This window comes from Lonchura striata, chromosome 17, assembly GCF_050655825.1.
Source record: "Lonchura striata isolate lonStrDom1 chromosome 17, ASM5065582v1, whole genome shotgun sequence".
NCBI classification, from domain to species: Eukaryota; Metazoa; Chordata; class Aves; order Passeriformes; family Estrildidae; genus Lonchura; species Lonchura striata.
The window spans coordinates 4160670-4177069 of record NC_140719.1 but is presented as its reverse complement, the minus strand read 5'-3'; the positions used below and the strand labels follow the sequence as shown (position 1 = coordinate 4177069).

Genomic DNA, 16400 nt, shown 5'->3' with positions numbered 1-16400 from the left:
TCAAAATGAAATGTCTCCAAGGTCAGGAATGCATCTGCTTCCTTTTGGTATTTAATCACATCTCAGAAAAGCTGATATTTCATGTCTATGTGTCTTATCTTCATCCTCTGTACACTTTTTGCTGTTTAATGCTGAAGAAATAATTCAGATATGTTTCATGTGATGGGGCAGATCCTTAATGGAGGAGAAATGCTGGCATGGCCCGAAGTTACAGATTAAATCCCCTACTTGGCATATTCATTTTTACTGCATCTTCCAGCAAAATTTCAACATGGAATTTTCCTGAAATAAATCCCACAGGTTTCCCTCTTCCCCTCCACACCACACTGCGTAGTTCTGTGTTTTGGTAAATCTCATCTATTAATAGTTGCCCTCTGTGGCTATAAAAAAATACCTCAGTAGTCAAAAGGCAGCCCTTGCCTGGGAGCAGCTGTGGATGCCTGAACACACGCAGGACCCGGCATCACACAGCAAAGCCCTTTCTTGGCTCCGTGTCAGAGCAAACCGATTAAATATGGCCATGGAAAGCTCATGGAAAAGGAGCCCCTTCCCTGCAAGAGGGAGAGAGAGGCTGGCTCCAGCACTAGGCTGGAGAACATCAGGGTATTTCCATTTTCTCACTGACATTTTCTTTTTCCTTTTTTAACTCAGCAAACCCCCTCCCGTGTCTTCCTCACTTCACCCTTCTGCCAAGTCCCAATAAAATCCTGCACTTAAAGAAATAGGACAAAGACGTCATTGCAGCGAGTAGCAAAGGTTGCAGGGTAAATTTTAAGGTCTAGTCTACCTTTTTTTTTTGTTTGATTGATTTAACTGATTAAAGCATTTCTGCTCTTCCTGTGCTTTCAGCAGCATCCTGGGTAACTCAGGGGAAATTCAAACCAACCAGCTGTGATCTGTATTACAAAGTCGAGGCTGGAAATACAACACAAGGATGTTGATGGGGCCATACTGGAGAGGGTGAAGGGAGAGGAATATCGTCTCCTGCTGAAGTGACAAAGTGCTTTTATGTGTTGGAATGAGAAATACTCAGCTTAGCAAAAGATACAGGGAATTGCTCCTCCTCTCTCGAGCTGCAGGGTACCAGTCCCAGCATGGAGCTGCTGGTGGATGACAAAGGACCCGACTCCCTGTGGCACCACTTGTCCCCATATTTCAACTTGAATTTTCATTTGCAAGAACTAAAGTTCTTGAAAATACTCAAGAATTTCTGAATTTCAGGGTTATCCATGCAAAATGTACAATGCTGCAGTGGGAGATGGAAGGGAAGGGAAGGGAAGGGAAGGGAAGGGAAGGGAAGGGAAGGGAAGGGAAGGGAAGGGAAGGGAAGGGAAGGGAAGGGAAGGGAAGGGAAGGGAAGGGAAGGGAAGGGAAGGGAAGGGAAGGGAAGGGAAGGGAAGGGAAGGGAAGGGAAGGGAAGGGAAGGGAAGGGAAGGGAAGGGAAGGGAAGGGAAGGGAAGGGAAGGGAAGGGAAGGGAAGGGAAGGGAAGGGAAGGGAAGGGAAGGGAAGGGAAGGGAAGGGAAATCAGGCTGGGGGTTTCCACACTCCCAGCACACCTGGCCTGAGGCCGGAGGAACTCACAAGCCCAATGCCATATAAATTCAGCACTTTGCCAATTTCCTGTAGATATCTCGCTAGGATAAATTCTCCTTGCAAAGATGATGGGAGTGATTTGAAAAACCAAGAGAGTCTTGAGCTGGGAAAACTGACTGCCACAGCTTTTCAGTGAAGCCCACAGTTTATTGACACAACAAGCTTATAGCATGAGAAGCAAATTTATTCTGTACTATCTACTGGCAATGTAGCTCCAGAGATACATTTTGAGGCAGCAAAAAGAATTTTATTCTCCAAAGCCTTGTAACTTTAGCCTGCTGAAGCTGTCCTCACACAAATCAGCGATGACACATCTTTTCAACATCTAGGGCCAAAATTATTTTTAAAAGCATTGCAGGTAATTGCCACTGCTCTCATTCCAAACCACTGCTGTTTCCACTCTTTTACCATCACTGATGTAACCAACAAGTGTCAACAGCAAACATGGGCTGCTTCTGCAAGGACTGAATTAATGGAAATAGTGCATTTCACAATAAGCAGCTCACCCCTATCAATGGTCATGGCCAGACCTTTAACTGCAATTTACAGGAGATGTTCTATATTTCCAAGGTTTCTTATATACTACACAAACATCTGGGTACTTTCTAAAATAATTGGTCTGCAAGGTGTGGATTTTATTGATCTTTTTCACTGGGGTGGACTGGCCACAAGAGTCTTTAAAACAATGGTAGAAAATAAAATTGCCGAAGCTGGTTCTCCTGAAGAATTTCAGAAAGATCAAATTAGGCCAAACACTCTAATTTTGGTTTCAGTGGGGGCCCTTTTAGTAGGGGTCCTTCTAGCACGGTCCCTCCTTTAAAAGAGAAAGGAAATTAAAAATGAAAAACAGCACTTGGGAGAAGTTAAGCATGTACTTCAAACTCACACATGCCAGGAAATTTAGAGTTAAAGGTGAAACTCCACCCTAAAGAGTTCCATATTGGAGATATTTCAGTGAACAAACGTAACATGTTCTGAAATACAAAGACCCAGTAGGGTGCACTAGGTATGGAGTTTCAGCCTTCACTCCAAATTTCCTGGCTTTTTGAGGGTTTATTAGAGTTTCATACCCCAAGCATTTAAGTACTCCAAGAAGTTTCCTCAGTGCAGCTCACCCTGATCCTTTTGGAAGCTGAGAGCAAGCACTCTGATGGTGTAGCCACCCATCCATTATTAATGAACCTGAAAAGAACTTCTTGCAAATTTATGGTAATTTGGAGTACTGAAATTACATGCAAACTAGGTAGTCTCAGTTGAGTTACCCTGATAAACTTCAAAATTGCAAATCTACTCTGAACCAAACAGAAGGACAGGATTTCATTGACCCCAGCAGAGCACATGCTCCTAATCTTCCTCCACAGTATGTGGGTCTTGGAACTCTGCTCCAGCTGCAATGGAGCAACCTCACAATTGCTTCTGACAGCAGTGGTTTGTATTCCTGGTCTGAACACTCTGCTGTGTTTTCGGGTGGGGATGTGTCCATCCTGCTCCTCAATGAAGCTGGCTCTAAGGGAGGAAACATGACAGTGGCTATCAGCATCATATTTTTTTACAGCACAGCTTTCATGATCATCTTGCAAATCTGGAAGGGGTTCCTGCATATCTCAGTAGCCCTGACAGGTCTGTTTGAGGCTCTGTGGCACTGCATCCCCTCAGAGCTCTATAGATATTATGATAAGCATCTCTCTGAAGCCTCTCCTTCCTTCTCAAATCACCCACAAACAAAGTTTTAGGAGTATATGATGATGCCAGTGGGTGTCTTGACCTACATCTAATGGAGAAGACATCACATAGAGTGTGAAATTGGCCTCACCAATCTGCACAAGTGTGTCTTCATGGTGGGCAGGTACAAAAGTGAAGAGACAGCTCCACACTGTCTTGATCCTAGGGTGTTTGTGTTTGAGGGACTTCAGTTTACTTCAGTTAATTCACTTCAGTTAGGAAAAGATAACCCAAGACATCCCCTCAGTTTCCCCAGCCCCCTGCAAAAAAAAAGCCCAACTGAAATATTGTTTTCCCCAGTCCAGCAATCCATGAGAGAGGCAAAGTCAAATGTGCCCTTTTTGTGGGTGCTGTAAATGGAATACAGTGGAGGTAGCTGCTCTGTATTTCCCCAAGGGGCAGCTATTTCTTGCAAGAATTGGGCTTAAATCAGAAAAGAATTCTGAGGAACAGAATGGGAATTGCAAATGTAAGCGTTGCACCTGGTTAAGCTTGCCACAGAACTATACTTTGCATCTTTTTCAGTGTGAAAGGTGCATCCTCCTGAATTTACACAGGAGGTTCAGCTGATGTTAATTAAAATCACAAGGGTCACAAATGGCTATGGGAGAAAAAGAGGGGGATTAAAACCTGAAAGAGGCCTGTTGGATATGATCAAACTGTGGGTCTGTGTGAGAGAGGGTACAATTTGAACTGATCAGCAAAGAGAATAAACCAGCTCCACCTCATTTACTTAACCAGAGGCTGGTAAGGTGCTGCTGGAAAGCATCCATGGGGCAGCTGATCCTAGAGGATGTGGTGTTGCCCAGCAGCAAGGGGAAAATTTAAATCCCTCTCCAATCTGCAGACTCTGCACTTGCAAATCTTCCACGTGAGGTTTCAGAGACAAACAGGTCTGCATCAGCACTGGGGGTATAATAATATTCTAATCTGTTGTCTCCCACAAGGATCTCCGAGAGTTTACTCCATAGATTTTTATAGGCCCCCTTCATCCCAAGCATCCTGCAGTTTGACCAGACAGTGATCTTTTTCCTTAATGGATAACATCCATGAAAGAAACCATGAGTTCTATGAGTCTTGGCGAAAAAATGTTTCTTGAAAAAAGCTGCTGGAAAAGTTGACTGTGGGTCAAGCTAAATTGAGCAAACTCCTACTGTTTCTAGGGTGTGGAATAGTATAGAAATAGTTTCTTTAGCACTGCAGTCCTGTCTGTATCAGAATTCAATACTAGACTTATAAATGTCAGTTGCAAGCATGGAAACAGATGCAACTCCTCCCAGCTGATTAACATCCTTGACATCTGGAACAGAGGACAGAATAAACAGAGAGAACAGAGGATTTCCTGTTGGGACTTGGTTTTTGGGTGACAACTACCAAGATACAGCAGCTCCATCCTTGGCAGCATTACTCTTCGCCTCCTAAACAGCCCTGGAGCTGCTAATTAAAGAACTGGACATTTAACACTGAATCCCTAGACAAAAGCTCAGGTATTTGCTATATGTCTGTCTGATACCTATGTGAATGCAGGCATCCTTGATGTCAAGAGCTGCATAATGGTCTCTTCGAGGCAGGGGATTAAGTTCTCAAGCTCCTGGAACTGAAGAGCTTTGAAGAATTTCTTCTGTTCTTTTTAGTGTTTAGGATTAAGTGGAAATTAGTGCTTTATTGGGAATCAAGGAGTGTTTCTTACAACTTCAGCTCCTGGAAAAGGGCATTCAGTGTGCCTCCCTCCTCCAGAGTAAGCTGACCATATTTTTCAAGTAGGTCTCATGAAGAGATTTCCAGCAGAAGAGAAGGAAAAGAGGTTGAGCTGGTACTCCATAGGAGAGCCCTGCAGTGCAGCTCAGTCACCTGTCTGAGGCTGCCCTGGGCTATGGATTAGCCATCACCTCCTCCTCCTGATGCTTTGGCCCACATGCCCATGCCCAGTGTGCTCACACACAGCTCTGTCACACCCACTGCTGCTCAAAACCACTGTGGAAATTCCTACAAATGGGTCAGGCATGTATTTTAAGTCTAATTTATGTATGCCTGGAATGTGGTGTGACACGATATGAACAGAGATGAACTGTCCAATACAAGTGCTAGAAAAGGACACAGAGGCTCCAGCTTTCAGGGAGGGTTGGAACTGGATGATCTCTAAGGTTCCTTCCAACCCAAATCATTCTGTGGTTCTATGATTCCTTGGTTTGGTGACAATCTGAGTTTGCTGCAAATGGACCAAAGCTTGTACACATCATCCTGTCCCTTGTTTAGGCAGAAAGGGAGGGCTGTGAGACTTTGGGACACACATATGGATGTTGAGAAAGTCTGTCCCCAGGACAGTTATTCTGGGGTGATTTCCAGCATGTATTGGTAGGCTATATGGATTGAGGGAATTTGAAGACACTCCAGTACTTTTACTGCTTCAGGAATTTCATCAACGTTTTCCTAAGAAGGCACCAAGAGGAATGCCTCCTTATCTGTCCATGAAATCCTGTGGTAGAGCCTGATGTGCAAGCCCAATATTACATAAAAGGAACATCTCAGTTAACCATAGGATGGTGCAAGAACTCACCACATCAAATGGCATTTACCGAGCATGATTTCCTACAATCCCCTGCTGCTTCTTTCAAGTTCTTTGAAAAGCAGCCATGGTAGGTGTCATGGGCTCAAAGTCTTCCCTGTTTTGTAACCAGCAATATACCAAATAACACAAAGACTGAGTCTTTCTGGCAAGGGTGTTTTTTCTTGCTCCTTCCCTTTGTATTGGGCCAAACTGTATGATCTTAGCATGTTTTAATTTCCCGGAATTGCAGAAAAGCAGAACAATATTTGTAAACCTTCTGCTGGGACAAAATACATTTTGTCCCACTCTCATGAAATTAATGAAAAGAAGTGAGGCAGATATTCTTGGATAAAGCCTGCTGTGTGGCTAATGATAACCAGTCCTTTGTTTTTTTCCCTGCGGGCTATTAAAAAAGAGGAGAGATGATCTAGTTGGTACAACAATGTTTATGCCTTTTCTGCTGAGCAGCCCTGAGAGCAGAATTCCCATTCTTACTGCTGTCCCTCTGACAAACTTAAATCTCTGCCACCTCCCTATGGCACAGAACATCAGCTTTTTGGAGTTAAATATTGTTGGAGAGGTGCCACAAAGACAGGCAGGAAACAGAAGAGAAACCAACCAGCTGTGCTGCTGGGATCAGCTCTGAAGTCACCAGAGTTTCACCACCACAGTGAATGAATGACAACATCAAAGTACCTGAGCCCTTTGTCCCAGGTGCCCAAAAAGATCACAAGAAAATTGTAGCACAGATCAGAGGTGTCTTGGAATTGTTCCAGTAGTATCACTTAGTCATAAGGCACCCACAGTGTTTTTTGTATCAAGGCTCAGAGCAACTCTGTCCCAGGATGGAGCTTCATGGACTGAGACTCATAATAAGAAGGAAAGTGGCTGGGAACAGATAAATCATCTTTTGGGGATAAAGAGGCACTGAGGAGGGTTTCTGCTTATTACAGCATTAGTCAAGCATTAGCACTTCTGGTTGGTTCCAGAGGACAGAAGTATTTAATGAATAAGCTCTGCTTGGTGAACAGCTGGCTGCAACTGCTGACACTGAGGGTGTGAAGGAACAAACCCCAGTACCAAGGAAGACTCTGAAAAGCCTTTATAAATAAAGTTCAGGAAGTTTTTTATTGGTACCATTTCATCTTTCTTCCCTCCCTTTCTTCACCAGATTGAAGGATCTTTCCCCTTTCTTCTTCTATTGTTGGACTGAACTTTGGTGGAGGAAGTACTGAAGTGAGATGTGAGTTCTCCGTGGCTGCAGTGTCTTCACTGCTGTGGTGCAAGGTCTGCACTAGAGGGGACTGAGGACTCTTGGCAATGACAAGAAGGGCTGAGGCTGCAAAATGGACCCAGATGGTGCCAACCACATTTTTACTTTGTCACTAATTGACATGGAATTCTCTCTCTTGGGGAATGATGCTGACAGCAATACCAAAGCCTAACACAGGGTTTGAATCTTCACCCCTGTAGTCACTAAAGGCTTTGCTGCCAAAATCACTGTCCTAAACCTGTATTTGTTAACCTGAATTCCCAAAGCAGTGGGAGTCAGACTTACAAACTTCAGTGGTAAATCCACAGGCCTAGCTGCTCTATTTTGCCTTACTGAGTACAAACACCCACCACAGCAATGAGTTTGAGCTCAGCCAAAGCACATCAGCCACCAGATAAAGGCTCCAATGATATGGAATTTCTCCTACTGCCCTCTGTAGTTTCATTGCCAATGATCAATGCTGTGCAAAGATAAATAAATTAAATCTGTCTGTTACAAAAAAAAAAAAAAAATTTGGAGCATCTCTTGATTTTATGAGGCTCTATGCTGTGGAAGAAGATCTTCAGGCCTCCTCTACTCTTTTTCAGGTCAAGAGGAGGTTTTTCTCAAGTCAAAATGAACTTATAGAAGATCTGTGAAATCAAGGCCATGACATCTAAGTCCTCCAGACAAGCTCAGCCAGGTGTTTGTCTCCAAATTGTATTATGCTTGTCACAGAACAAGTGATAAAAGGGTACTATCAGATTAAAAAGAATGTATTTTTTTCCTAAAAATTGTATTAGTTGCCATAGCTAACACCTTGAGTACCCAGAACTACAGTGTTAAAGCAATCCAATTTGCATTATGCCTTTGATTATATTTGCTTAGTTGAGTTCCTCTCCATTTGAACAGTATTAAAAATTGGTATTTTTCCTTTCAATGTTTTCAGGCATTAATATTTAAAGAATTTCCTCATTTGAGCTTTGTTCACTGGTAAGTGACTGAAGTCAAACTGAGCTAGAAGGATTTTTTAAACAACAACCTTGCTGGAGTAAAAAAAAAATTGGCTTTTCTTTCCAACTTAATTATGTGTATTTAAAGCTCCAGTAGAGCTGATAATGTTGTTTAAAAATTTCTCTCTATTAAGGAAGCTATAAATATAGCCTGAATTGCTGCAATGGAAGGGACTCCTGAAGAGCTTGTACTTTCTTTACCTCAACTTTAGTGTTGGGTATTCAGACCATTTAGAAGTTTCTTTTTTATGGCTCCATGAATTGCCCTAAAAAAGCTGTAACATGGAATGCAGACAACAGAACTTCAGTTTTAATCTTCATTTTTTCTGTGCTTACACTTCTAACTCATTCACAAGAAACACCTTATTACTTAGACATACTAACTTGTCTGAATTTGGAGTAATTGTAGGTATGTGGTACCCACCTAATGCAAGTTATTTGACCATATCACTCCTCAAACTGAAGCCCAAAGAAGCCTGAGCTGAGGAGATGAGGATTTTATGAGCTCATATCCACCCACAGAAAGCTGCCCTGCAATGAAGTGGCATTGCCCTGTTCTTATTTATATTTAGAAAGAGGCACAGAAGAGTTTCATTACTCACCCAGAGTGTGCAAGAGGAACCTGGTACCCACCTCCCTCCTCACAACCCCCAGACTGAGCTGTCCCTCCACAGCAGTGCCCACAGAGAGCTGTGCACAGCAGTAAGAGTATGGAGTTACCTACCTGCCTTCAAAGAAGTGCTACAGAATTAAAGTCTACCTAAGAGTATTCATGTTCTGTTTCATGCCTGAGGGCCTTTTCCCTCTCCAAATACACATGAGCTGTCTGTGACATCCAATCCCCACTCCTCAGAGTCTGGAGTTAAAATAAACTGTGCACTGTTACAATATGCTGCTCATAGCTTAATGGGTCTCTCAAAATTGGCTGCTTCAATCTTTAGCTCAGATTTTCTTTAGCCTGGCTTGAGAATACCAATTCAGGGGTAAGATACTGCTGAGACCATTACTGAGATTGCATTTGGAGAACTGCAATGTGAGCTAAATACTGAGAAAAAAAAAAAAAATTCAACTACAAAGCCCATAATAACAATAATGAAAGGGTTCAACAGCCAGCAGGATGATCGATACCTAGACAGATATTCATCAATATGATCATAAAAATAAATTGCCTACCTGTAAGGAGAATATGGGTCAAAGCAGGTCTTGGTGACTTCTGTTATCTCTGGGTTGCAGCATTCCCCCCCATCAAAGTTGTACCTCTCATAATTACAATCCATGTCACACACCCCGTTCTGCTTCTTCTTGTTGAAGAGCGTGTGGCGGACGTGCCGGCAGTCCCCGCCGTCGTACCCCGTCAGGGTGTGGTTGCACTCGGGGTCACAGTTCTCGTCCCCAATCTTGCTGATGTCGCAGTTGGCCAAGATGAGCCGGTGGCGAAGGGAAGAATTCTTTACGTCCAGCACCTCCAGCTCCCAGGTGATGTTGTAGCGGCTGAAAGCTTCGTTCAGGTGCTGGTGCTGGAACTCGATCTGCTGCTGGCTGACGGTGGGGTTCTGATGCTTGTCGTCGTACAGATTCACCACGCGGTAGCGCACGGTTTTGTTGCGGCGGAACCGGGGCAGTTTGTTGTAGCTGGCGATGACGTCCGTGTTGTCACACACTGTCTGTCCGCAGAGAGGAGGGTCCAGGCTGGTGTCCAGCAAATAGCCGTGGTGGTAGTTGAACTTGGTCTGAGGGCTGCTGCCATCCTTCATGGGAGACCAGGCGCTTTTCACATTCAGTAAACTGTCTTGAAGAACGAGCTGAGGTAGGGGCGTGTCTTGCCTTTGAATTGCCTGCTCCATGTCCAACAAGATCTCCTTTTGAGACCGGGCTGTCCTCCAGAGGCTGAAGTGCTCCATGTAACCCCGATAGTTCTGGTTCAGGGCGTTTCCTCCCAGCATGAGCACCTTGCACTTCAAAGTCAGCAGACTGAAGATGCTGCCCACTTGCTCTCCACTGGTGGCCACCTGGGCACCGTTCACGTAGAGTCTCATCAGGCGCCCGTCGTAGGTGGCGGCCAGGTGCACCCACTGGTTGGGGAGGTAGCTGCGGTGTGCTGCAATGGTGGTGACTTTGCGAGCACGGTCCGTCTTCAGCGAGAAGAAATAGCGGGGGTCTCTGTTCCCCTGGTCACTGACGGTGTTAATCCCCAGGACCCAGCCTCGGTCACGGGAGGTGTAAGAACATTTGTCATACAGTCCTACATGCCCCCAAAAGAGAAATATGAATAAATAAGGATGACAGAATGAAGGCGTTAGTCTTTAAATTGTGTAAATACAGCTCTCTAAATGTATATACACACACTCACCTACATCTGTTAGATAGTTAGTGCACAAGGAAGACTTTAAATCATCTAGTGCACCATTGTGGGAGGTCATGTCAAGACTTCCTATTAAAGGTAAAGATTTGCCAGTGGCGTGTACAAATGGGATCCCCTTTTCCTGACCAATGTCCAGAATTTTTCTTCAAATTCCTATCAGCAAAACGTTGGACTGTGCATTTGGTTCTTCCCTTCCCTCAAGCCATTCATCAGGGTTGAAAACAAAAACAGTCTTGAGAACCAATCCCTGTTGATGTCACTCATCCCTCATACCCCTGAACTGTGTGTCTAATAAGGTCCAGAAGGGAAATAAATACAAAATCTAAATTCTGCACACTTTGAGAAACACTGAGCAGCTTCAGTCACCTTGTTAAGTTCAAGTACACAGATCCTGCAGAGTGAATTGGATGTGTTCAGACTGCCTTCAGAGTCATACCCAATAAAAGCCAGTAGGCACATGGCATACACTGGCATACACCACACTGGGGAAGGGCAAGAAATACACACAGATGCACAGCCACGGAAATACGGACATTCATAAAGGTTCCTGCCCTCTCACAGGCACACCTCCTAATAACTGAATGCACCATGGAAAGATTTCTCTCCCAAAGGGTAGATCCATACTTAGAGCTCTCTCACCCAGCCCTCAGACAGCTCCAAGCAGTGGACAGAGGCCACTCCTCCCCAGTCTGGGACACAAGGCTCGCTGAATTAAAGACAGACATTTCCATCCTTCAGTCCTCAAAGGCCAAGGGCTGCAGGGACACCCCTCACCAAAAACAAAATCATTGGAGCTTTCAGCACCAAATGGCCTTTCTACTATCAGCACATAGAAAACAATCCTTCCCCAGAGCCTCCACTTCCAAAAGCCTAAAGGAAAATCATAAATCTCTGACAGTTCAGTCCTCGTGAAAAGACTAAATATCCCCTTACCTCACCCCTGCACCCTCACCCTCCCCTCACTACAACCAAATAACATCTTCTGCTTCTGACTAAGTTGCTCAAGAGCCATCTGTTAACAATCACTCATTAACAGTGCAGTCTTGTCTAGTATCAACAGAGCAAAGGTTACAGGAGCATTCACTGTATTTTTCCTCCCCTCTCCCAGCACCCACCTTCCCCCCTTCTCCTCACACCCTGCCCCTCTCCACCTCCTCCCCCTGTAAAAAAAACTCTCCTGATGGGAAAGTTAAAAACATTTAAACGGGCCTTTTTTCTGCACACTGCTATTTTGCTAGGGATTCTGAGCTCCCCCTTTTCCTGTTTCCTTTGGAAGAGAGATCCCAGAGTTCGGAAGGTAATGTGTTTATTCATCTGTAGGGTGCACTCAGTTCAAAACCTTTTCAAGACCAGCTTCTGGTTTATACTGCTACTTCTGATCATGAGAAAGGAGAGGAGGAGAACCAGGCAAGGAAAAAACAAATGTGCTAAAAAAAATTACATTTGCTGGGATGGGTATTTACCCAAAGAACTTGTGATACCAGAGCCAAAGCTACCAATAACCTTCTGGAATCAGTTTTTGAAGTGTTTTTAAGTTTTTCTTTAGGAGATAAATACTTTTACAAAGTATTCATTTTCAGATGGATGAGAGCCCATAAAAGTCTGTATTTTATGCATCTCAAATGAAGGTATTGTCCAATGATAGTGGGTGGATAATACTGCAATGAATAAGAAGACAGCTGGCAAGACAAGTCCCTCTCCCAAATAAGTCATAAAAATCTCAGCTTATTGTAATAAGACCATTAGAGCTGATCAGTTATTTTGCAAGAGAGTTTTTGCCTGCCAGGAAATGCCAGCATGGTGAGAGAAGAAAAAGTGATGCAGAAATGGGCTTGTCCCAAATCCTTCTGAGAATCTGCATGTCTTCAACATGGCCAGGGGAACCCCAGGGACTCCCTGGGCTGTTTTGACTGAGGCAGAGGAGGACAACTCATCCCTGCCACAATCCCACCATGATCTCCAGCCTCATTTGCCATCCCCAGTGCCCAAAGCCTCCAGGTCTGTAGATCACAAAGCAGCTGCACACACATAAGCCCTTCCACCTGTTTCTTCAGGCATCTAAGATCCCCACAGTTGGATGGACAGCTAGAAGTCCTGGGACAGGTCTCCAGTTCCAGGAAAGTCCACCATACACTCTTTAAAGGCCAATAATTTTTTGCTCTTTACACTGACTGGGGCTAGAAATATTCCCCCAAAGAGCTGATAAATTATTGTGGGATGGAAATCCAGTTTCCCAAGCAGCATTTAAAGAACATCTTCCTCTCTCTGAAGCGCTGCATGATGCTGGTGATTGACCTCGGCTGAGCATGAGGAGCTGCTGGAGGAATACTACAGAATAGTAGCAATCCTCCCTTGCCTTTGAGCCTTTAAACCCTGGTGTGATGCAATGTGTCTTGAGTTGGGCTCAAACAGCTGCCATCAATTCAAGATTTACAGGGAGCCAAAGAAGGGCAGGAAAAGAAAAAAATCCAGTGACAATAGGGACACCACTGAACACACCAGTATGAAAGCTGATGAACTAAAACACTCTACTATTCCAGTTCCTTGCATTTTCTACTTTAGGGCAAAGGTCATTACTGAATCCTTATGCCATGTACAGTATTATTTTCTCAAACTTTTACTATTGCAGACATCCAACTCTTGATGAAAAGATGGACTGAGCACAAGCCTTTCAGCAGCAAGAGTTTGTTTTGTTCTTAAGAGAAAGGAAAAATGTAAAAAAAGGGACAAGAAACCCACACTCCCTTGTGCTGGGATAAGAAACCCAACTCTCTTGCAAGTTGTACCGTCTCCTTATGACCCTGTTTGCTTGAACACTTCACCTATTTTCCCAATCCTTCACTTTACTTTTGGCTTTGCACTGAGGATCCTCCGGCTAAGGGAGTGTCACTTTTCCGTTTTGTCCCCAGCACAATGAAACTAATTTCAGCTGGGACACTGGATGTCATAATAAAAGAATTTATTACTTCTTCTATGACAACTAATAAGGGCAAAGCCATTGGAAGATGGGCATGTGAAATAATTGCCAGAACTTCTGAAAACAGAATAATTTGATGTTTTCACAATTTATTTCAATTTAGTAAAAGGTTCCATAGCCGTGAGTTATTTCTCAGACATAATTAAGAACATTTTAAACAAGAGGAGGCCTCTTTTACCCCCAAACAAGGCTGGTTTTGAGCAAAATCACCCCACATAATGGTTGACACTCCAAATTTCAAGTCAGCTGTGACCACAACCAACATTTACATGAAAAATGTACAGAGTTTAAATTCTCATTTACACTGAGAATTCTTTACAATAATGCAGTAAAGGACATTTTTAGCTACTTAATATCTCTTTACCAACCAAAGAGGCCTCATGGTAAATGAGACACAGCCAATGGCTGAAAAACCACAATTTGGCGAATGTGCCTGAAGTTTCTGAGCCAAGAAATGGTGTGAAATAAAACTGATGTTTGTTTTCCCCACAGAAATTAGATTAAAAAAATATGTACAAGTTTCATACAGCAGCAGCTTTCTTCACTTCTGCTTGCTCTTAGTTGCTAGAAAGGGATGGAGCTCCAGCTGAGTAGAACACTGACAGCCCTTCTTACTCCTTAGTCTGAATGATTTTTTCCTTCTAAAGCTCTTGTTCCCGAAGCCCAAGGGATTGAAATGGAATTTAATATTTAATTAAAAAGAAAAAAAGAAAGAAGAGGTGCTAGTTCAGCTTTCCAGCAAGAGGCTCTGGAAGCCTCCCTTCCCCACAAAGGAGTGAGTCACTTCTTGGAGGGCTTTGGAGAAGTGCACAAACAGAGGAAGATGCCATATTCCTTTATGCTTGGCCAGAGACAGACTTCAATGGCCCACAAGGCTTCTTCCAGTCCTATGATGTTTGTCCCTTATAGGAAAAGTAAATTCCTAGGCACCAAAAGAGTGGGGAAAGCTGGATAATTCAACTTCAGCAGCTCAGAGCCAAAAACCGAACATGGAAAATGAGAAAGACAGTCTCCCTCTTTCCTTTTACAAGCAAAATCTCAGCTATTTGGCCACAATAGCTCCACCATCACTGTCCATCTGACCTCTTCCAGGACCCCCTAACCAATGCCAGCATTTATGACCCACTTTGTTTTCAGGACTTTCCTGGGGATTTAAATGGAGCCACATCCTTACATGAGCTCTGTGCACTGGGCAGGGTTTGGCAGCATGAGCACAGCACAGAACATCAGCTCCTGAACTTGTGGGAGACAGCCCTGGGTGAGGACAGGAGGCATTGCTGTAACTGGGATGGGAGCAGAGCAACAGGAACTCACAGCTGGAGGCTGCTGGAGCCAGGAGCAGCCCTCTGTGGGCAGAGTTTGACAGAAGAGAGGCTGGAGTAGCCCATACAAGCTGTTGTAACCCACTTTAATGCTATAAATAACATCCTCCAGGGCCTCCTTCTCTCACTTCAGTGCCATTTCTTATGTCTGGACAACAGCAATTTTTGCAGCAACCAGCCCAGCCATAGAATAATAGAAGAATTTCCTTCTTCATGCAGAAGTTTCCTCTCCTTGCTGAGCAATGGGAAGTGGGGGGAGAGTGAGAGGGGGGAAAGGCAATAGTAAAAGCAAAAAAACCACCTTTGTTATGGTTTCATTTCCAGGAGGGCGAGGTGGGGGAAGGGGAAGAGGGAGCTCAGTTTGACTTTGAACACCTCAGGTGCTGCGGAGCCGTCAGAGCCACGCAAGGCAGAACAGAAAACAGTGCCTGCACTTCTGAAAGTTGGCCGTGCCTGTTTTGCTGGGAGACTCCAACCAGAGGTGACAGGACTCAGTTATGAAAGGGGAATTTAGGTCAACAATCAAAGCTGCAGTCAGGGGGCCCAAGAACAGGGAGCTAAAGGTTGGGGCTGTTTTTTTCTTTAGCATGCTTTAATCGTTCAGTATCAAAGCGTAGAAGAACGCTTGAAAGAGCAAATATTCTACAGGAACCTATAGAAAGCTTTTATCTGTCCACAGGAAAATAATTAAAACCGACAGATTTGGGTTAAGTATCCCCATGTTCCATGCAATTGGATAAGTCAGTGAAGATCCACTGGAGCAGTTCTTGAGTTCTGCACTGGATATTTCATGGTGTGATGTTGAACCCAATATAGTTTTACAATGGGGAGAAATAATCTCTCCTTTCCTTTGCTGTGCTTCCCTCAGCCCCACTTCCTTCCACAACAGTTAAATAATTCAAAGTCCAGCATACTTAAGGCAACATCTCTGTCTATACCATTTCCAACACAGCTAAAAGAACCTCCTGAGGTCACCCCCTGAGACAGGGAGTGGCTCAAGAAAACCACCTAAGGCTTGCTCAGGTGGCAACATAATACTTAAAGAGCAAAAAGGGGATGTTTGCTGCTGCTATCAATCTAGCTGAATTCACACCAGACTTTATCCTTTACAAGCTGTGCCAGAGGATTCAGATCTGAGAGAGAAGGACAGAGTTCTTTTTGTTCTGCCGTGAAAGACAAGAACTTCATCGTGTAGAAATACAGAGTCTAATACAGCCATGCCTAATTAACATTGAGAATTTAGCCCAAGGCTCTTTAAAATCAAAATCTTTTTATCAGTGTAATTTAGCATCAAATTAGGCGTACATTGTGTACTGTTTCTCAAATTCCCAGTCACTCATTTGCTCAATGACATACCTTGAAGTCTGAAAACAGGGAAGTGAGAACAACTACAGCAGCAAGACATGAATTTATAGTGGCTGGTTAGTTATGAACATTACATAAATCCTTCCCTGTTGATAACAGAATCATGTGGGCTGCAAGAGAGCAGCCACTGGCATGGACAATCATATTAGTGACACTCCAGTGATCCTATTGTGGGAATACACCCTCTAACAGTATGGAAGAGCTTACTGCAAATACATCTGGTAGGCTGGGCTTAGTGAGAAATT

At 43.9% G+C, this 16400-nt stretch overlaps 1 protein-coding gene across 4 annotated transcripts in view; it reads right to left on the bottom strand.

The window, feature by feature from the left end:
- Positions 1–16400, bottom strand: part of PAPPA (pappalysin 1) — a 180975-nt gene that overhangs the window by 144115 nt on the left and 20460 nt on the right. For all 4 annotated transcript variants that reach the window (XM_021551415.4, XM_085594030.1, XM_085594031.1 and 1 more), the window contains exon 2: positions 9303–10371. In XM_021551415.4, the coding sequence (XP_021407090.3) occupies positions 9303–10371 (1069 nt within the window). The remainder of the gene's footprint in view (positions 1–9302; positions 10372–16400) is intronic.